The 22194-nt window shown below is 46.2% G+C and overlaps 2 protein-coding genes across 17 annotated transcripts in view; both read right to left on the bottom strand.

The window, feature by feature from the left end:
* Nucleotides 1–1001: 1001 nt before the first annotated feature.
* On the bottom strand, nucleotides 1002–14628 carry pecam1b (platelet and endothelial cell adhesion molecule 1b). Of its 10 annotated transcripts, none has more exons than XM_064949639.1 (17): nucleotides 14424–14628; nucleotides 14275–14298; nucleotides 12708–12992; nucleotides 12350–12507; nucleotides 12069–12192; nucleotides 11529–11801; nucleotides 10840–11121; nucleotides 9812–10093; nucleotides 9392–9667; nucleotides 8295–8396; nucleotides 8162–8192; nucleotides 7637–7719; nucleotides 4675–4725; nucleotides 4449–4541; nucleotides 3296–3352; nucleotides 2311–2336; nucleotides 1002–1336 (listed from the first exon to the last, which is right to left on the bottom strand). In XM_064949639.1, the coding sequence occupies exons 1-17, from the start codon at nucleotides 14497–14499 to the stop codon at nucleotides 1226–1228; spliced, it is 2334 nt and encodes a 777-aa protein (XP_064805711.1). In that variant the 5' UTR covers nucleotides 14500–14628; the 3' UTR covers nucleotides 1002–1225. The 10 variants fall into 10 exon arrangements, 9 of the variants coding, with proteins under 9 accessions (XP_064805711.1, XP_064805719.1, XP_064805725.1 ...); XM_064949647.1 differs by having other exon boundaries at nucleotides 1002–1333; XM_064949653.1 differs by lacking the exons at nucleotides 7637–7719; nucleotides 8162–8192.
* A 1945-nt stretch (nucleotides 14629–16573) lies between these two features.
* LOC135522894 (regulatory-associated protein of mTOR) overlaps nucleotides 16574–22194 on the bottom strand; it is a 211878-nt gene continuing 206257 nt past the window's right edge. For all 7 annotated transcript variants that reach the window (XM_064949578.1, XM_064949609.1, XM_064949587.1 and 4 more), the window contains 5 exons: nucleotides 22060–22187; nucleotides 20078–20164; nucleotides 19733–19849; nucleotides 19348–19477; nucleotides 16574–19060 (listed from right to left, as the gene is read on the bottom strand). In XM_064949578.1, the coding sequence (XP_064805650.1) occupies nucleotides 18992–19060; nucleotides 19348–19477; nucleotides 19733–19849; nucleotides 20078–20164; nucleotides 22060–22187 (531 nt within the window). In that variant the 3' untranslated portion in view covers nucleotides 16574–18991. The remainder of the gene's footprint in view (nucleotides 19061–19347; nucleotides 19478–19732; nucleotides 19850–20077; nucleotides 20165–22059; nucleotides 22188–22194) is intronic.

The raw sequence follows: 22194 nt of genomic DNA, 5'->3' as shown, positions 1-22194 counted from the left end.
ATGAATAACATTATGGACACTCTAGATCAGCACTACTACTTTGAGAACTTTTAGTCACAAGATGGCGGAATCCACACACCAATAACTCCCCACAGCGAATGTCTGTGTGAAGTACAAGGCAGCAGAAACATTCTTGGTCAAACGTCACTGTATTTTTAAGAGGATGCTGCGCTCTACTGGCCAAACTGATTATTACACTAATGATAGACCCCTATACTATATATATATATATTTTTTTACCTTTATTTAACTAGGCAAGTCAGTTAAGAACAAATTCTTATTTTCAACGATGGCCTAGGAACGGCGGGTTAACTGCCTTGGTTACAATGGCGTTGTAATTTACAGGACGATTGTAACCATTGTCTATTAATATAACGTATTGCTTAACACACCGTAATAACTTAATATACGATACTCAAAAGTTTAGATAGATGTTTAAAACAAATGTTTTAACATTACCTGGACTTTACTTGGATCATTTTGTGTGTGATCTTACAAAACAGTAACTGCAGTAAGAAGGTAATTTAAAACGATGTGCAACACTGCATGTCACTTCAAGCCTGACACTTGTCTCCCGCCAACTTCAGACAGACTTGGACACAGCCTGGCAGGATGTGACATCACAGACACCATATACCATCAGGATGAGCAGCTGGAGACGGGCAGGTCCTCTGTTTACATTCACTTTTTTTTCTTTCTCCCATAGTTATTTCCATAGTGTGATTCAGGGATGGCCCTACTGGAGTGTGCCCTGGTTTGGGTGTGGACCCAGTCTAGTGACAGTATGGAGGTTATCAGTCAACTCACACTGCCCTGCAACGGAAGCCTAAAAGGGGGATTTTTTTTTTTAGCCATCACGACAGAGAGCGGAACGGTCATGCTGTCCATTTAGGACATCAAAGGGAACTGTGTTGGAGGGAGGGGCCAGGCTCACTGAACTCTGGAGCACCCTCTATGGTCATGAGACGTAAAGGCAAACAAAGATAAGAGTCAACAAGGTATGACAGAACTAAGTCCAAATTAGGATTTGTGATTTTATTTGGCTATAAAATTATACAAAAATACCTACAGCGTACATGAGTCAACAACTTTCCTTATTGGGAAAATGTACAGAATACAAGAAGAATATTGAAATAAGGACTGTGGTTACTGTCGGGGGGCAGAGGTGGGGATCATTTTGTTTGTGGTTCTAGTATGAGGGGCCGCAAGGGATCAGAGGTAATCTTTACTCCACAGGCACTGGGAGGTCATGGTGGTCCTGGTGATTGACCTCCAGCAGGGCCTGGTTGACCTCCGGTTGGTCACCGTTGAGATCGGCGTACTCCACTGAACCCTGCTGAGACAACAGAGATCCCCCTGAATATTGACACACTGCACCGCTCAACAGTGTCAATTATGTTAAACACTGTCACAATGAAAGTCAACACCGTAACTAATCTCACGCAGAAAAGTCCACACCACAACACAACCCAAATCCAAACTGTTACAGCGCAACTCTGTACCATCACATTGGAACACAATCGGATTCTCTCAAGGCAGGCGAAAAATCCATCAACTGTTGAAAGCGTTCCTCACAGAACACTACACTGTATTTCACCAAGGCGTCACAGAATTACGAAAACTATATTTCTCCAGGGGTAGCTGCACACATTCAAAATCACGCAATGAAATTCCTTTATCACCAAAAACCACCTCACCACAATCTTGGCTGCTCCTCCTATTATATCAAGGAGTGAATTAACTGTCTTAAGTGTAGACCATCATGTCATATCCTGACTCATTATGTCAAATTCCCCTTCAAAACAGATAACCCGGCCTTAGTCCCTCAGCTCCAAGTAAGGGCAAACAGTGTGAACTGTAATGGGCTGTCTGTAAATCACTGATGTGTCTTGGTGAGTAGCCAGAGGAGGACAGTGTGGTGGTTGAGGTTGAGCTGTGCATGGAGGTATAATTTGCCTGGGCCTTTGGCTGCTGATCTCACTGGGCGATAGGGAAGGAAGCCCCAGCCCAAAATCCCTTTGTTCAAGCCTGGAAACTCTGACCGCAGCTTCTCTCTCCTGCACAGGGAAATTACTACGACCCAAGAGCCTCAGCCCACAGAGTGACTGGGGCTGGTTGGGCGAAGGAAGGAGGGAGGGAGAGAGGGAAGGAGGAGAAGGTGCGCCCTGTGGCCTTCATTCTGTCACTCCTCACCCTTTTTTGTGGGCTGGAGGAAAGGTCCGTTGTGGTGACGGACTGTGTTAGCCGCGTGCGTTTGTTTTCAGTCACAGGCAGTAAAATGTAAGACACTGAGACTCAAGCTGTACTTACATAGTCATACTGGTGACCAGGTGCACCTGGGAACACAAGACACAGAATCAGGGAAGAAGAACAACCTCTAGACCATTACAGAGATGACATAGTGTATAACCTGTGTGTGTGTGTGTGTACTCTCATTTGACAAAGGAACGACAGACTACCACTCCCCAGTGTTAGAGGGCCTCTCATTCCTTGGTGTGTGTCATTTCTTAGCCCAGCATTCTCAAGTTCAGAATGTGCATATCACCTTCCCTTTCCCTCTTTCATTAGACCACATTCTGAGGGCATTGAATAATAATCATTCTCTGAATGTATTCATCATGATGACTCATTTGACAGTTATGAGGACCAGGCCTAGTTGCTGACTCATTGGTTCCCTTGAAGCAGAGCCCATTGTTTTATCACAGCAGGGGTATAACTATGCCAAAAAAGAGCAACAAGCGCAGTCCCTGCCCACTTCCAAAACACCCACCCTCACCGCAAACACCCACCCTCACCCCAAACACCCACCCTCATCCCAAACACCCACCCTCACCGCAAACACCCACCCTCACCGCAAACACCCACCCTCACCGCAAACACCCACCCTCACCGCAAACACCCACCCTCATCCCAAACACCCACCCTCATCCCAAACACCCACCAATTCACCAGAGATGAGAACGTTACAAACAAAAAGGTATGTTTCGTGTTTGTATGTTCAATTTGGGTTGATAAAAGGTCCATTTCCACCATGGGCTGCTTCACTGACAAATTCAACTTGGATCGCGTTCTAAAAACAGGAACTTCGTGCTAGCAGCAGGAAATGGTCACGTACATACAGACCTGGCTGTTCCAGCAGGTCTGGATACAGTAATGAACACCTCACCCTTCCACCTCCTTTCACTCACTTCTGGTGGATTAGATGAGTTATCCCCATGGCAACGTCAAGTGTTTTGAGACCCTAGTTCAAAGCACTTTATAAATGTTAACCACATTTACAGTGTGATGCACTCACCTGTTGGGGAGTTCTGGACTTCACTGTACACCGTTTCTGTGCCTTTTCTCAGGGGAGCTGCAAAAAGATAGAAACAAAATAGTGAAACAATGTTTCACAATTGCAACACTTAAACATTGCTCATGGGCACACACACACACACACACATTAGATAATCATCACATATCCCTGCATTACAACCGTTACACATTTACTTGTCCCCATCTTTTGGAAAATCATTGTACTGGATACTTATGGACATGGGCGCAACTTTCACTGGGGATGGGGGACAGGGGCATGCCCCCCCCCATTCTGAAATTGCATTATTTTTCCATCAGTTTTATCATTGGTATGTGATAGAAAATGAGGCAACGGGGTGCTTCAGGGCCATGCGGACGCCTCTGAGCAGTCGGGTAGGCTGTTTGAAGTGTTGATCCAACTGGATAATAATAAAATAAATATTATGCCCCCCCACTTTTAAAACCAAAGTCACGCCCCTGCTTAAGGATAAGCCATCGCAAACCCATGGGGGCCAACAGAGTATACTGATCAAGGGGGGTTGGTACCATAGAGAGTAGCCTGGCAATTAGTTCAGCCCTTCCTGTTTATTCACCAGAAGATGTTTCTGGAAGCCTGATCACCATGGTTATCACACAGGTTACTATGGAGACGACTTAATCTTGGCCAATTAGACCCCCCCAGGAAGTGGCGCTGAGTCTCATAAGCTGAAATAATGACGGCAAAGCAAGCCCTCTTGTGATGATTCAAAACGAGTAAAGGGACAGAATGAGAGCGGGAAGAGGTAGAGAAAGAGCTATGAGAGGGAGAGCTGTGGTAGAAAAGGGGAGCAAGATAAAGGGAATAAGGTAGCCGGAGTGAAAAACTGGCGTGTGTGAGTGTTTGAGAGAGAGAGAGCGAGAGAGAACGAGAGAGAGTGTGTGAGTGTTTGAGAGAGAGAGAGCGCGTGTGTGAGTGTTTGAGAGAGAGAGCGAGAGAGAACAAGAGAAAGTGTGTGAGTGTTTGAGAGAGAGAGAGTGTGAGTGTTTGAGAGAGAGAGAGAAAGAGAGAGAGAGAGTGTTTGAGAGAAAGAGAGAGAGAGAGTGTTTGAGAGAGAGAGAGAGAGTGTTTGAGAGAGAGAGAGAGAGAGAGAGAGAGAGTGTGTGTGTGTGGTCACCTCTGGCAGGGTCCACTGGTTGACGGTGTACCACTTCCGTGTACTCCACATCAGGCTCATTATTAGACGCAGCACTGCTCTCCCCGTCACTGCCTGCACCAGGACAAGATACACACAGATACCATCACGCAAAACAGCCCAAGAAGACAGAGGCAGACTTTAGACAACACAGCTCGAACTCCATACGCAACTTCGGCCATAAACCCAGGTACTCTGTTGGTCTCACCTGGGTCTACCGGCCTCTCGCTCCAGACACTTACAGCAGCATCCACTCCAACTACAAGACACAAACATAGATACACACAGACATAAAGCAATGCTCCCTGACACAAGCCAGGAGATCTAAAGATCCAAGATTCCCAGTGAAGTTACTGCCCAGCGAAGTCAAATGACTGTTAGGTGTAACAGGAAATTGTGACTTGGGGTGCTATTAAATTAAAAAGGCGAGGTAAAACATTTAGTAGACAGTTAATGTCTATTGTTTCACAAGTTGAATATTATTCCAACGTGTGAATGAATTAAAATTCCCCCACAAATGTTTTCTAGAAGTGATTGGAGCCTTTAACAGGCTGCTGAGCGATCAGAACACCGCAAGAGAACATTCTGTGACAAACGAGGAGTGGATATCAGGTCTCCATTTTGATTTCCACAGAGCTGTTCCGGTACCTTACGCACACTGGCGACTGTTTGGTAAACATCAGGAACACAATAGATCCCTGCAAAAAAAACATCCCGTTACAACTTCCCATTCGTTAATGCAACCTCAGATTCTATTGAACCTCAGTGGGCCTAAGCGATTCATTTCCTCCACCTGCTGCCTGTATTCAAACTCGACTGGCCTGAAACAAACAGTCTGCCCCCCAACTCCACTATTTAACAAACGCCGTTTTATAAATGTTTGGTGCCCACATAGGAAATTCCACACAGACACCATTGTTTCAGTACTCCTTCAAGGCAGCCTTCGCTAGTAAACCAGGGTGTTGCAACTTAAAATAACTTTAGCCAACATATTAAGATGGTTGATTAACCACCAAATATGGCCTACATATACTGGCTAAGTGGCTGAGTGCACAAAACATTAAGAACAGCTTCCTGGGGCGGCAGGGTAGCCTAGTGTTTAGAGCGTTGGACTCGTAACCGAAAGGTTGCAAGTTCGAATCCCCGAGCTGACAAGGTACAAATCTGTCGTTCTGCCCCTGAACAGGCAGTTAACCCACTGTTCCTAGGCCGTCATTGAAAATAAGAATTTGTTCTTAACTGACTTGCCTAGTAAAATAAAGGTAAAATTAAAATATCGAGTTGCATTCCCCTCTTTTGCCCTTAGAACAGCCTCACTTCATCCGGACGTGAACTCTACAAAGCGTCGAATGCGTTCCGCAGGGATGCGCGGCCCCATGTTGACTCCAATACCTCCCACAGTTGTGCCAAGTTGGTTGGATGTCCTTCGGGAAGGGAAACTGTTGAGCGTGATAAACCCAGCAGCGCTGCAAGTCCTCGACTCAAACCGTTGCACTTGGCACCGACGACCATACCCTGTTCAAAGGCGCTTCCAATCTTTTGTCTTGCCCAGTCACCCTCTGAAGGGCACGCGTGCCCAGCCCATGTCTCTATTGTCTCAAGGCTTAGGCTTCCTTCTTTAACCTGTCCCCTCCCCTTCATCTACACTGATTTGAAGTGGATCACAGCCTTTGCCATGATTCACCTGGTCACGTCATGGAAAGAGCAGGTGGTAATATTTGGTATATTCTAGTGTAGCTACACATTATAGACATTCATTGATATGCTCACGGTATCTCTGAAAAACAAAATGCACAGTACTGACACATTGCTAAAAAAAAAAATGTTTTATTCTAGAAGTGCTTCTTCAAAATCAATCAATTAACCAAACCAAAAATATATACACACATTTCTATTGATGATTGTCTAGTGTACTGTATATACAGCATCAGGTCTATGCATTTAGACATGCACACATTGTTTTTGGACAAACAGACTATTAGACAAATGGGCTAGTTCCATCATTCGATAGACATGCAGTCAGACAGGCAGACACAGTGAGGTGAGAACACAGGACAAAGACAGTATGTTGATCATGACAGGAAAGTACAGCTCTTCCAGACAGCAGCAGGAGAGGAGAGGGAGCAATAGGGCCAGTTCAACTGTCTGTCACTGGGACTGATGTTGGCAACAAGCCCCTTGGTGTCGGCCATCTTGTGTCCACTACACCTGTACCCTCTGATATTACATCTACAACACATAACAAATAGGTCATACTTTCTCAAAGGAAGACATTTTTGGCCATTCTTTCCTTTCTAAAAGTGTCTGTGGGGATTTTGGTTGTTTGAGCCATTGTTCCAATTGTTGTCATCCTTGGTTTTCATCCCATATATCCCTTTATTCAACCAAGTGGTGCAAAATGTTTGTTCTGTTTCTGTTCAAACCAAAAAAGTCCCTCCCCTCTGTTGGGTTTCTCTACACTGTTGCTGGGAGACTGTAGCTGCTCCTGTTGCTGATGCCAGCAGGAAGTGATGCCACACTATCTCGCGTCCCATTGGTCGCTCTCCCCTCCATGCCGTCAAAGGGTGGCGCTGCGTCTGCAATAAGATGATATGGCCACTCTCAACAAACACTCAACACCTGACACAATCACTACTGAACACAGCTGCCCTGTAGCTAGCTACATCCTGCAAACCACTGCAGAATCTGCACATCTAATGAGGCTTGTTTGCTGAAGTAAAACATCAATTGTTAAGACCTGCATCGATTTGTATAAGGAACTAAGCTACTTCTCCTGTCTAAACACACACACAGCAAGTTCTCTGCCATGTCCTCTCTCATGCATTCTAAGTTGCACAGGATGCCTACAGCTGGACGGTAAGACGATGCCTTTTTGTTCCTCTAACAGGAAAATATGAGGAGAGGAGATGCAGAGAGTTAAGAAGTCACCTAAGATCCCCTCAGAGACCCTTACATGCACACAGTATGGGTGTCATGGTATCGACTGACGTTAGGATGACAACTTCTGACACCAACATGCTACAAGCAGCTAGCATGCTAACGGCTAGCATGAAATGGAACACACATATGGAGGGTGAGACAGACGTGGGCAGTTGAATGTCGGTTATGGTTCGAAGCATGACGATAGGTCAAGACGGAAACACACAGGGGAGAGTAGGAAAACGGGCTACCTTCGGGCGGGTTATAAACCTCCATAGTGCTGTGGGTAAGACTCACTGTTAGAGAGTCATCTGATTTAGGGCTCGAAGGCTTTCTGAGAAATGGTGAACATAAAGTCAACGTTGGCAGTGACACAACAAAATATCATTTTATAATTCTAGGATCCTTAAAGCTTATTAAAGGGACAGTTAATTCAATATGAAATCAAAGGTTGTTCAATGTTTTCAGATCACACCAAAAATGGAAAGGTGCTTATCGTTCACATTTATTTGGGATTGAGGCATATGGCCGGATCTACATAACAGATACCACGAGACATGGATGCATCTTGTCAAAAGACCACTTTTTCAAGATCTGAAAACATCTGACAAACTTTTCATTTTGGAGTGAACTATCCCTTTAAGGCCCATTGGCCGTGCTGTACGTGGCAGCATGGTGCTAAGCACTGTCCAAAAACCATTGGTGCCAGCTAATGCCATCATCCTAGACAGCCACGGTCACAGAAAACGACTTAGGAAATAGGCAAGCCAACTCACACTGACAGTTCAGCTGCGTTTTCTCGTTTACCTATACAATAAAGAGAAGGGGATGAGAAAGAGAAGAGGAGGCTCATACATAGTCAGACACCAGCAAAGGCCTGTGTTGCTGGGGGACTGTAGGTCTCTCTACCTCTCTTGGAATTGTAGCGCAGCACGCAGGCGAGGGCTAGGAGAGCCACCACTAGCAGACAGCAGGCCACGATCAAACCTTTCTTCCACATCGCCATTTTCACTGTAGAGAGAGAGAGAGAGAGAGGAAGGGAGGAAGAAAGGGAGAGGTAGGGAGAGGGGGGAGGTAGGCAGGGTGTTTGTGAGAGGGAAAGGGGAAAGGTTAAAAGAAAGTTAGGGTGGGTGGAGATGAGGACAGAGTGGAGGGGACAGAGAAGGATGGTTGAAAGAGAGAGAGGAAGTCAATCTTAAAGTTCAGAGTCATCTGCTTCCTTCTCTTGGGGTCTGAACTTAAGTGTTCCCTTCATTAAGTGATCCCTCTTGGGGTCTGAACTTAAGTGTTGCCTTCATTTCCCCTCTCCTCCCCATCCTCTGCCTTGCCACACTAGCTGCCGTAGTGCCACTATGGGGGGAAGCAGGCCGGGTCTAATTGCTCTGGCTAATGAGTGCTAGCCACGTCTTGCTGAGAAGTCACAACCCATGGGAGCCTAGCGCGTCGCCATTAGCATCCGGATTTGACTGTGCTCTTGCGTTAGCAGTCGGCGCTAACCACACCACAGGACAGAGGGCAGAGTGGCTACGGGCCAAGGTTAGCATAGCGGCGGGGTATTTAGCGTGGCTCATGATCATCAACAGCCACAGCAGAGGAGCTCGTTGATAGTGGGGTCAGATAACCTTGCTGGCAGGCACTGGGGTGGAGGGATCAGATCAGACGGAAGTAAACTTGTCAGCTGTCACTGAAGCAGCCCCTGAACAGTGTTGTGAGAAGAACAAAACTGTCGCTGCTGGTCCAAAGAGGGTCTTTAGATTTTACACAAGTGGTACTGTGAACGCCAATTAATGTAGACTTCTGCATCTACTATGAGCAGTAAATAAATGTGTGGACTCTTTGGTGGAGTGTGGTGTTTGTATGCCTCTCAACTTATTGTGATAAGTCCAGCAGGGCCTTGATCATCACTGTACATGTGTGCTTACACGCACACACGTCTATCTTCTCAGAGAGAGAGAGAGTGTGTGTGTGTGTGTGTGTGTGTGTGTGTGTGTATGTATAACTCTCACCATCTACGGTGACTGGCTGACTCCGGACCATGTTAGCGTAGTTGATAGCCTCGCAGTAGTAGGTGCCACTGTGCTCGTTCCCCACTCCCTTGATCTGGTGGGACGCGCTGGATTGGGTTGAGGTGGTGGTGAACAGCGGCTGGACGTTCCCACGTCGGTACCACTTAAAGGTGACAGGCGGGGAACCTTCCACCCCACAGATCAGGTACATCTCATTTCCCTCGGTGACCTCCAACAGGTCTGGGACGACGCTGAGACCTGGATTGGACAGAGGCACTGGGAGAGGGAGTGAATAGTGTGAGGTGGTGCGACGACACTTGAAGGCATTTCTGATGATTAAATAGCAAGAGTCCAATAATGCTGCAATCTAATGAAGCATGGAGGTGCATTATGAATCCCATTCCAGACCAACAGGCTCACCTATGACTGTGGTGTTGAGTTTGTTGCTGACCACCGTGTCGATTTTGGGGTTATTCCGCGCCTCGCATTTATAGTCCTGCATGTCGCTGTAGTGCTGGACGGTGACAGGGAAGATGGCCTGTTGGTGCGGCTGCTGCACGGTGGTCGAGTTGACCTCAGAATACTTCTTCCACAAGGTGTACTCGATGGGTAGGCTGCCTCGGTCTGAGTGACAGCGCACCTGGAAGGGCTTTCCCACGATCACTCTGCCAATGGCCGTTATCTCCGGTTTACTGACAAGAACTGGGGAATGAATAGAACAAGGAAAGTGACGGAAATGACAAAATGCACTGTTAATGTGGAGAGGTTACCGTCCAATGGCATCACCAACATTACTTAGCAGCTACACGTATGACTAAACTTCGACTCAAAGGTTGTATCTGAGTCAAGATTGAAGTTTCACCTAAAGAACAATTTCCCACATTTACATTTTCGATTACATTTTCAATTCAGTTCCCCTTTAATATCATATTGTTGTGACATATACTGCATCCATACATGTTATCAGTATGTCCTTACGCATATCCTTATTTTACCAGGTAAGTTGACTGATACTCATTTACAGCAACGACCTGTGGAATAGTTACAGGGGAGAGGAGGGGGATGAATGAGCCAATTGGAAGCTGGGGATGATTAGGTGACCATGATGGTATGAGGGCAAGATTAGGAATTTAGCCAGGACACCAGGGTTAACACCCCTACTCTTACGATAAGTGCCATGGGATCTTTAGTGACCACAGAGTCTCAGGACACCCGTTTAACATCCCATCCAAAAGATGGCATCCTACACAGGGCAATGTCCCCAATCACTGCCCTGGGGCATTGTGATATATATATATATTTTTTAGACCACAGGAAAGGGTGCCTCCTACTGGCCTTCCAACACCACTTCCAGCAGCATCTGGTCTCCCATCCAGGGACCGACCTAAGACAATTGAGATTGACTTACTTTGGGTCACACGTAAAAGCCTTATGGGCTGTAGTAGTACCTTTTGCCTGGACAGGCAGCTTTGCACTGTACTTGGAGATCATCCTGGCATCTGCTTTACATGAATAAATCCCACTCGAGTTCCATACCACCCCAGGGACAACGTATATCCCATTGAAGCTGCCTGGCGTCAGTGTGTAATTGTCCTTGTAAATGGAGTATTTCACATCCGAAGCGCTGATTCTGTCAGAGGAGTAGTTGGTACTCTTGCAGGTTAACGTGATTTTCTCCTTTTCAAAGACCTCTGTCGGATACATGGTCAGAACTGGCTGGGAAAACAGTTCTGTTGTGTGAATAAAAAAAACAACAAAAAAAACATTGATTACTCAACACTCTTGAGAGCCTGAGTACATGTCAGAACATTCACGAGGAATGTTGTGATTAACATTGATAAGCATCATAGGTTGATAAAAAAAAGAAGTTGTAACTGTGAATAGGGTTGCCCAGGTTTTTCAAAAATCCTGGTTGGAGGATTCTGGTTTTCCTGTTTATTTGCTCCTGATTCCAGGAGTCTTCCAACCAAGATTTCTGGAAAACCTCGGAATTTAAGGAAAATTCATCAGATTTGTTTTTTACCCTAGCTGCGACTTGGTTATAAACTGATAGAACAGATAGTTTTTTTATCAGCTTTTTTCAACAGCTAACACAACATTCTACATTTCAGATTCCTTGGAAAATCCATTCACTCACCTGTAATCCTCACGTTTTCCGTCGCTTGCTTGACTACATTTCCCACCTCCAGAGAGCACTGAAACTCCCCAGAGTGCTCGGCCAGGGCTCTCATGCTGTGGTTGGCTTTACTTTGACCAGAACTCAGCAGAGTCGGTCCCTTGGACAGGAAGACTTTGAGCCCAGAGCTGTTCTGGAGGTTACCACTGACACTGCAGGAGATGTCCAGATGGTCCCCTTCGATGATCATTGATCCGTGTGGTCGGACAGAGATTACAGGTGTGATGAACAGCTCTGGAGAACACAACGAGGAAAATTGGTCTGGAAGCTGAAGGTTGAAACCAAGAGACTTTTCCCAGACACATTCTATTCAGCTTCAGACATGGTTCAAATGATTCGAGATGAATTGAGATGGAGAACAAGAGTAGGGTCCTTGACTAAAAAGGTAGTTCAACTGAGAATCTCTGAATGTGCGTTTCAGTCCAAGACTAGGTCTAACCTGTGTCTTGGAAACCGGCCCGTGATGTTCACCTCCATGTTCTGTTTTTGGGCTCCACTCACCTTTTACAGTGACCACCACATTGTTGCTGGCATTGGACGGGACCGAGTCTGTCAGCAGTATGACCCTGTAGTCACAGTGTAGCCTGTGGTCGCCAGCGTTGTTGAATCGCAGCCTAGTCTCCACCTGGTTGGTCATAATAACACCAACAATATTAACTACAAAAGGACATTTCCTAAAGTAAACACGTGTGCTTGCTACCTGAAGTACTGATGTTTGAGATATAAGTTTGTAGAAGAGGTAAAAAAAAGAAACTAAGCAAGCACACTCAATATTAACACACATGGTTGGCGTTGACCCTCTCCTCATAGAGTTCTTTAGAGTCCTCGTAGAAGTAGATGCTGATAGGGCCGGACTCCCCAGGGGCCTTACACCCAACGGTCACCTCCTCTCCCTCGCTGAACACGCGCTTGTCGACGCTGAGGACTGGCGTCTGCAGGCCTGGGTGGACACGAGTACGATTCAAAGCACGCAGGACACGCCCAGACGGAAATCACATGCCGCGGACACAGAGTTTACAAGTAACCACATTCATGCAGGACACAAAGTCACACGCGGCAGGTGCAAAACACCACAGTGAAATGCTGAACTAGCAAAAGCTTCTCAGTCCACAACAGAGAGGAGTTGACAAGAGTACCAACCTGTCACAGTCAGTTTCTCAGAGCTGCTGCTTAGCTCCTTGCCCGTTATGTTCACCTTGCATTTGTACTTCCCAGTGTTGGCCACTCTGGCCATGCGTAGAGAGTAGATGAGGTCCTCTGCGGTGGTGATGCTCTCCGTGTACACCACGGTGTTGTCCTTGTAGATGGTGTATTTACGGTTCAGGAACCCAGAGCTGCTGACCAAGGCCTGGCAGCGTACCGTCACGTTGGTACCCTGGGAGACGGCGTTGCTGGGCTCGAGAGTCAGGGTGACACTTGTGAACACTGGCGAAAGAACTCAAGGTCAATGCTCTGACTGATCAAAGTCCTAGAGCACAAGCCTGTGTGATCTTGTACCGAAGCACATTATTTAGTGAATTCACAACCTTGTAGTGGCATGAATCTGTTCACGAAGACAAAAAAATATATCTCCATAGTAAGAGAACAGTGCAATATATCAAGGTGCTATATATCTAGTCATCTTCCAGCTCTAACATACTCAGGAGATGAAAACACACACACCAATGAATTGGACATAAACACAAACCCTCAACAAAAACACCACAAGAAGTCTTTTGATTCAGCGCATGCAGATAGCGAACTGTTTTCCCACATTTGTCCCCCACAGAGTGTCCCCCACAGAGTGTCCCCCACAGAGTGCTTCTCCAGATAAGGGGCCTCCCAGTGGGGTCTAGTGCAGACAGTCTGTCAGGTTGAGACCCACAGACCGGGAGGCTCCTGTCCCGAGGGGGACGTCCCCGCCAACCAGAGGAAGGAAAGGCATTTTGTTAAACAAACAGACACCCTCTCAGGGGACCCACCGTTATTTTAGATACCGCCGTCCCCACCCAATGTCACTCAGCAGGGCCCGGCGCGACCGAGGGGGAAAACCACTGATAGGAGGCCAGAGGGTAGTGCCAACCAGGGCACGAGCCATAGCGGAACCCCATGGAAAGGCTGTGTGACCACTGACTAGTCTTGGCAAAGCCAATGAGTCAACGTTCCTGCTTAGAATAGAGGTATTCTGCTATTCCAAGCCCAGATTTGCTCATCTCGGCATGGTCGGGATAAGGCGTCCATCTCTACCATTGGCTAGCTGAACTCATTTCTCTGCCCAGTGCTGGGCTTTTCCCCTTATCCTAACAGGAGGAGGCGTGTGACACTGCTAACAAGTGAGTTCCCAAAGCCTTCCACAACCTCGGACTCGAAAAGAGTGAAAACACTGATAAGACAACAAGATCCAGGCACCATTCTCATAGGATTCCCAGTTATGGTATTTCCAGTGTGTCAGTAGTTTTACCTGTGTTAATACTACAATTAGGGTATAACGGTTACCTCTCAGAAAAAGATGTCTTAGTAAAACAGGTCGATAAGAAGTATAAGTAGATAAGAAAGAACACCCAGTCCCAAAGCCCACACTATCTACGAACACACACATTCTCACTGAAAGGAGAAAAAAAACAATAGCTGAATTGCACACTCAAGAGTTCCCGTTTTGAAAACTGCATTCACTGCACTCTTGACTATCCTATTTTAAGAATCTCCTCAAGAACACTTTAATACTTACATGCCGGCGACTCTGCCGCTTGACCTGGACGGAACAGGAGGGGGAAAAATAAAAAACAGTACATCAAATGTAAAGAAAATCCAAACTTCCTTATTTCCCCACCCAACCCAAAACCCTACCAGAGGTAGATTATTATCAAGCTTCCTTACAGGTGGAGAGGAGTGCGGAGGTTAGCAGTAGTAGTCGGGTGACCATCCTGACAGAGGGCTGCTGGGGCTCCCACATTGGTGGTGGCTGTCTTGGGCTGATGCGACTGGAGTGACTGGAGGTTAGGAGGCTGAGGATTGACTGGGGGGCAGTGGTGGGAGGGGAGGAGGGAGAGGACAGGGGAGGTGCTCTACCTCGGCCACAGAGTGGGACGCCTGGCCGCTGGTTATCACAGCGAGCAGAGCCCTCGACTTGGCTTAATTTGCCAGGAAGTGACTGTTGTTTCCTCAGGATGTGAGCTGCTGGCGTTTTGCTGTTTTGGAATGTTCTCTTTCTAGGCCGTGTGAGTCGTCAGACACTGTTCAGCATGCTTTAGGGTGCAGTAAGCAGGAGATAACCTTTGCCCCCCTCCCCCCAACCCCCAGTGTCTGGGCCTCTGTATTATGGGGCAACATGGAGAGGGGCACCCTTGCTTCTGTGCTCAGGAGACCCTGTTTCTTGAGGGTTTACACTGTCGTAAATCACAGCATGCCCTTCAAAGCTGTCAAACTACTGTTAACTTAAGTTCCTAGTTACAATTTTGATTGTTTTAACTACTACTGAGCTACCTACCGCCAGACATACCTTATTGGATGAACTTATTGGAACAAAATAAAACAGTTTTACTATGATATACCACTCATACATTTGTACCAATATGAAATAAAAAAATATAAATATGAAAATGTATGCACTCTGGTCACTCTGGTTAAGAGCATCTGCTAAATGACAAAAATGTAAATGTACATTTCTTAAGGGCAGGGTAAGTTACTTTCTAAATGTAATCTGTTATGGTTACTAGATACCTGTTCAAAATTGTAAAAAGCAACTTAACTTTTGGATTACAGTAACTCAGTAACGTAATCTGATTACTTTGGATTACTTTCCCCTTAAGAGGCATTAGAAGACAAAAAGGATACATCAAAGGAATTTGGTATCATCATAGCGTTCTCTGACTTGCACTTTTTTTCAAACTTGCACTTTTTTCAATGCTGACTTGAATGTCATGGAGAAAACAGAAAGCTGTCCATGAATTTTTTCGCTCAAGAACCAGCAACCTCTTTATACCCCCTTAAAAGCAGGATTGGGGACTAACTGATTACATGTAATCACTTACATTTCATCTGATTACAAAACAAACTAACCTGTTACACTACCAGCAAAAATATTGTAATCAGATACTTTTGAAAAACTAGATTTCTTCTTGGATTACTTTTAAATTCACTTTTTTTGTGTGTGCCTGAGATCCAAATGCACAAGACAGTCAGAGACTGGACTTATCTTAACTGGAGCCAGGGAAGGAGCTAAGGCTCACTTATCTGTACCTCCAGACCAGTAGGATTCTATTCCATGTCTAAAGTCAGATAAGGGACTGCTAGTTGGCAAGTATCATTGGTTGTTATCAATTAAAAGGTCTCTCTTCATACCGAGGCTTTCTTGACCTTTAACCATAGACAAACCAATGTCACGGAAAACAGAGAAACAGTTAACAAAGTTAAGACCTCTATTCAATCTGTCTCGCTGAAGTGTTACAGATTGCACAATAGAATTGTAAAAGGTCATGTCCCATTGAGCCGAGGACATGCAACATTTATGGTGAGTAGAAACACTGCCATATAATTTCCATCACGCTGTAACGCTGAACTTCCTCGATATGGATTGAATACAGCCCCGGATCTGATTTTATCCAGAATATTCATGAAATACCAACCAAAGAATAAATACAAGGATTCAGAATGAAAAACAAAATGTAGCAAGCAGCACCTCAAATCTCAGGCTTAATTAAGTCTATGAAAAATGTTTGAATCATCTCTTTGCTATGAAATTCATATCAGGACTGATTTTCACATCACACAAGACACTCACTCCTCAGGGGATTTTTTGAAGTGGTCTGGTGAGAAGGACAATATGCCTGATAAAAGTGTTATATTTATTTAAAGAAAACATTCCAGATCAACCGATATGGTAATGGCGACATGAATATTGTGACGCAATAGCAGACACATTTGTTTTACACAATACATGTAGAACTTCACAACGAGAGCATGAACATTAACAAACATGAAAACACAAACAAAATAAATAAATAAAATAATCACCAGGAAAACTAGTGTTGTTGTGTATTTGGTTTATTTGACTGACTTCATCTCCTGTCTTATAAACCAGTCAGCAAAGTAGTCTACCGTCACAGAGAAACACCTGATTGCTTTCATTTCTCCTCCTACATCTTCAAAGTTTAGTTTTGTTTCCATATCTAAAATGTTAAAACTCAAAGCAGGATAACTAGAGACGTGATTCTGAGCATGGCTGACAGACAGCGCTGTGGGGTTTTTGCTGTAGGTGTCAGTGATAGCAGTGAAGGCTGCGGTACCTCCTCCGTACCCTACAGGGGGAGCTACTGAGCGTAGTGAGGCTTGGTTATGACAGAGTGCGCAGCCGCTTATACTGAATGCATGGCATGTGTTACCGGTTACCGTGACCGGTTCAGTCCACAGGCAAAGCATTATTGTCCATTCCTTTCTAGGGTGATAGCCAAGCTGAGGACTTTAGAGGCAAAAAGGTGAGGGTAGAGTCCAGGGGGGAGTACTGTACGAGGAGAGACACCGTGAGGGCGAGAGCGTCTGTGAAAGGGGGAGAAACAGCCCTCTCCCATCTCACCATCCCACTGAGGTCCAAGGCAAACAAACACCAGCAAATTAAAAATATATAAAATTACAAAAGTGGGGAAAAAAACAACAACAAAAAAATCAAAGAAAAACAGGAAGGTAATACAGAGCAAACCCAAAAAGCGACCCCTAATAGAGGCACATTAATGGCGATACCGCACTTGGAGCTGTTGTTGACCAGAGGGGTAACCCTTGTATATATATATATATATATATAAAAAGGCACCTCCGGACTCACTGAACTGATTTTGACCATCTAAGTTCGTCATATCAAGAGTAAAGTCAGACCTCTCTCGTGGCTCATGAGGTACCTGAGCTAGCGTTGGAGGTTGACAGGAGTGCTGTGGCTTTTGACAACAAAGACACTGAACTGAAGAAGTGCTATGGAGCGTTACTGTGTATTTACCAGTGCACTGTATTACACAAAGGTCTGAAGTCACTCCTGTTTTTTGACCCAACTTCTCTATCCCAATCTTCTTGAAACGCCCTTTCCTCTAAAAGAAACCAAACACGGCTGGCAAATAAAATCAAGGTTAAAAAAAAAAGAAGAAAAAAAAGAAAATTGCCAGACTTTTCTCCAAAAAGTGTAGCGGATAGCAGGTGGAAGGTTGGCACACAGGGGAAAAGGCTGCCTAGGGCTGGTGTGTGTGGTTCTGGGGACAATCCATACACAGTTCATACAGTCCTCATAAGCCTGTGTGCGAGGATGCAGAAAAGTAGCAGCAGAACCCCACCCCCCGGGGATGCAGTGGGCGCTGTGTTTCTTCATGTCCAGTCTGGGAGTGCTTCTGGCTGGGGTCTGTAGGAAAGACTGGGGATGGGCATGGGCCAAGCGGGCCTCAGCCAGGACTCTGGAATCGATACTTCAGGACCCCAGCAAACTGCTCCATGTCTCCCAGTGCTGGGGCTTCTCAGGCGGGTATGGTTCAGCTGATGAGTGGGGGGGGACAGGGGGGGGGGACGGGGGGTCTGGAGCAGCAGAAGCTTGGAGGCTGTAGAGAGCTCCAGGCGAATTCATTATTGCTTTGCAGGTAGGGCAGACAGGTAGCATCAGTCTTGGGATTAGAGCTGAGCAGTAGTCACCCATTGCACTAAGGACACAGGGTAAGCCTGTGGGCATAGGACAATGGAGATGAATGGCAAAGGATGGCGAGTTTAGAACAATTGGGCGAGGGCACAGAGATGCAAGGAGGTCTGGTTAGTCCTACAGTATAGCATGGTAGCGGACATCTGTATGGGCATCGGTTTGTGTCCAAGGCAGTGGGCCAACTTTGGGCTCATCTGTGCTCTGTTCTACATTTCACTTTCTCACACACCAGAAGCGCCCCGTAGTCCACCATCTTGTGAGCGAACAGTGAGAGCAAGTCTACTGGCTACAGCGGGGGGGAGGGGCTTCAATAAGGGCTGTGCGGGTGTCCGTGAGCCACGGCCTTCAGGCCCAGAGTCGTGTGCGCGAGAGGGTATTGTCTATCTCTCGATAACCTCTTGACCTCGATGCATAGAGGTCATAGAAAGGTAAACGTAGAGGTCATTCAGGTAGCCACACCGCCCGTCTCCCCCAGCCAAGGCTGGAACCTTTAAAATAGACCTATTATTCATCTCTGTATACACAAAATTAAATATACACTCTCCTCAGCACTGCCAAGTCTACAATCAATAGCTTCATAATAAAGAATTTGAATAAAACGATCAAGAATAATAATATAAGTCAACATCATAACACGAGTTTGTCAGCAGCCATCACTATAGGACATTCAGGGGTGGTAACAATTGCATATGTACATTAGAAGTCATTTACATCCTGGCTCCGAGGGGAGAGAGGTCAGGGGTCAAAGGTAAAGTTCGAGTGGGGGGGGGGGGGGGGGCTATCTGAGCCTCTTCTCCGCTGAGTAGATAGACATGTAGTAGTCGTTGCTGCCCACCGCCAGGTGGGGCTGTTGGGAGACAGAGAGAAAGAGAGAGAATATAACAGACGCATGAAGACAGGTGTAAAAACATTCCTTTTCCAAATCATTTCGTGTAATTAGGTGCGATGAAACGACATGTGCAGTTCAGTAGGTTTCACAGAGTATAGTTTAAGAGACATAGGGATAACTCCTTGTACCCACGCAATTCCAACTCGTTCACTTCAACGCATTATTCACCCAAATCGTAGTTCCCATGTTACGCTATCTAGTTGGGATTCAGACTATGAATGACGAGAGTAAGAATGCCATAGTACCCAGTAGGGATGGAAGGCCAAACAGCTGATGGCCCCGATCCTTTGGCCCATGAAACCGTCATAATACTTGATGTTGCTGATCACGTCACCGTTGGAGTTGTACACGGCTATGAACTGGTTCATCGATCCACTGGGGAGAGGATGGAGAGAACGAGAGAATGAAGGAAAGAGTGGGAAATTAGCTTCATAGCTGCTAGACCAAATGTAGCAAACATTGAAATCGTCAGACCGCCGCCGCCCCCCCCCTTTCACATGTTTAATTCCTCAAAGTGAGTTTAGACCAAAGAGTTTGATAGAGGGCTAAAACGGGTTACACCCACCTACAGTCCTCTATCGAACTCTATGGTTTTGACCAATTATAAAGAGCGTAAACCTGCGAACTCACCAGGCGAACAGGTTGGCCTGCGGATGGATGTCCAGCGCCGTTAACCCCTTCACCGTCTGCAGCACGTTCACAGAGTCCGGCGACCGCAGCTCGAAGAACCGCACGTCTCCATCGACACTGGGGAGGAGGACGAAGGAGTCCAAACAGTACATGACATGTCATCACATCCATTTAGATCTACAGGAAGTAGGGCCGCTGGTCTTGGACCGGGCCACAGACGGTGAGAGAACCAGAGCGTGTGAGAGAGTCAAGAGTAGTTGTACGACCATATCGGGACACCCGACCGTCACAGAGATAATCCAATCAATCAATCAACCCTTGAAATCACTCATCAACGAGCACTACCTGACACTAATGACTTTGCCGTCCGTCTGCTTCTGCAGGTGGGCCTTGACCACCCAGGACGAGTGTTCCCGGTACGTCATCACACGACTGTGGGGAGATGGAGAGGAAAAGCGTCATCAACTTTAGTCCACCTGCAACCATGTCGCTGTTCACGGGAGGGGCAGAGGGAAAAGTATGCAGCGTGGGTGGATGGACTCCCACACAGTTATCAACATGCAAGACGCCACACAGTGTAAAAGTGACCGGTGTTTGAGAATTTAAAGCAGTGCCGTTGTGTTCAACGGAGTCTATGTTATCAATCGATCAAATGTATTTATGAGGCCTTTTTTACATCAGATGTCACACAAAGTACTATACAGAAACCCAGCCTAAAACCCCACCAAACAGTAAGCAAGCCTGTAGTGTGTGTATATGGCCATTGGGTGTCGCCCTAAGTACATGGGTATAAGCACTATTGGACAGCCCATCTCCATGGTAACAGCATCCTTGTGTGACTGAGGCACAGTGATTGAAGATTGAGGAGGAAAGTTGCCCCTAAGCACAGATCTATGCTCTAGATGACCTAACCCCAAATCCTAGCTTTAAGAAGTCGAAAACAAAATCTGACCCTGGGCCAGCAGTAAGAAGCAAAACAGAACACCAAAGTGAGGACCAAAGCCTATCCCTGTTCCCTTGGCGAAAATAGTGACACACTCTGTGTAAGAGTGTGCATGATTGTGTGTGTGTGTGCCTGAGTGTGCATGTGATGTGTGTGTTTGCTTAGCCCCCTACTGGTTTTAAAGGAGAGCACATAGGGAACGGGTGCTACAGTCTCAGTGCCTGAGGGGAAGCACTTAAATTAACATTAACATGAATTAAAGATTTATGGGACACTATGGCTTAATTGCCCTGTTTTCTTTTTTTTTAGGGGGGGGGGGCATTAGAAGATGCACACAGGATGTGGCAGGAGGGCTCCACAGATGAGAATATAGCAAAACTCACTTTGTGAACAACTCAATGACATGACAGTGATATGAGTCATAAAATAAACAGCCAGTTTATTAGGTACACCACCCGGTTCACGAAAATGGATGGCTCCCACAGAGTCAGTCAGTCACGTGGCCTTGGCTTGCTATAGAAAGCAGGCAGACAGACATTGAGGCATTCAGTCACTGTTCAATTGAATGTCAGAATGGACTAAAAGAGTGACCTAAGCGACTGAGCGTGGCATGATTGTGGTGCCTCAGTATCTCAGAACGGCCACCCTCCTGGGTTTTGCACACACGACAGTGTCTAGGGTTTATCGACAATGGTGCGTCAAACAAAAAACATCCAGTCAGCGGCAGTCCTGTGGGCGAAAACAGCTCGTTGATGAGAGGGGTCGAAGGAGAATGACAAGCTAACAGACGGACCACAAAGACAAATGATGGCGCAGTACAACAGTGGTGTGCAGAACGGCATCTCGGAATGCACGACTCAATCTGCTTGTGGAGCGTTTCCGACACCTTGGAGAATGCCCCGAAGAATTCAGGTTGTTTTGGAGGCAAAGTGGAGTTCCACCCGGTACTAGATTGGTGTACCTAAAACTGTCTGGTAAGTGTATATGAGATGACTAAGACAAAAATGATTAACAGCTTTACCTATTTTGCTTTGCTCATACGATTTTACAGTGTGTCTGATGATAACTAAGGGGATTAAAAAAAAAGCACTCCTGCATAAAATATATCCAATGCTAATGAGCGCTTCATCAAACATTAAGACACACAGCTTCTCTTTGTGCTACTGGGAATAAGCAACCCTATGATTAGTAATGAATTAGGAAGATTAGAAGCCCATTCACATTTACCTCCAGTCACATTTTAGACAGAATAATGTGATGAGGTACATGTGCGTTGCAGGGATGATTCTCATTGTTGAAGCCTTATGAAAGTCAAGGTGTGGAGGCAGCATTAAAAGTTTGTGTCTGCGTTTGTGTGAGCGTGTGTGTGTGTGCGACCACTCACCACTCGTTGGCGCCCATCCTCCTGTCATAGAGGCGGACCGAGCCGTCGCCCAGCCCCGCTGCGATGAGGGACCGCTGTGAGTCACATGATAGGCTAGTCACACAGCTGTCTGCCCCCGTTGGGATGTCCTGGTAG

Source organism: Oncorhynchus masou, chromosome 4 (genome assembly GCF_036934945.1).
Source record: "Oncorhynchus masou masou isolate Uvic2021 chromosome 4, UVic_Omas_1.1, whole genome shotgun sequence".
Lineage (NCBI taxonomy): Eukaryota > Metazoa > Chordata > Actinopteri > Salmoniformes > Salmonidae > Oncorhynchus > Oncorhynchus masou.
Note: the sequence above shows the minus strand (reverse complement) of the source record. Positions and strands in the feature narration are given on the sequence as shown.

What these genes read in the sequence shown, in the direction of transcription:
- pecam1b (XM_064949639.1), bottom strand. Translation starts at nt 14,499, where the DNA reads ATGTGGGAGCCCCAGCAGCCCTCTGTCAGGATGGTCACCCGACTACTA. An exon ending in AGAGGGTCAACGCCAACCAT is followed by an intron (nt 12,193 to 12,349) that starts GTGTGTTAATAT and finishes ATGACCAACCAG; the next exon opens with GTGGAGACTAGGCTGCGATT. An exon ending in TCAGCCAGTCACCGTAGATG is followed by an intron (nt 8,397 to 9,391) that starts GTGAGAGTTATA and finishes CTCTCTCTACAG; the next exon opens with TGAAAATGGCGATGTGGAAG.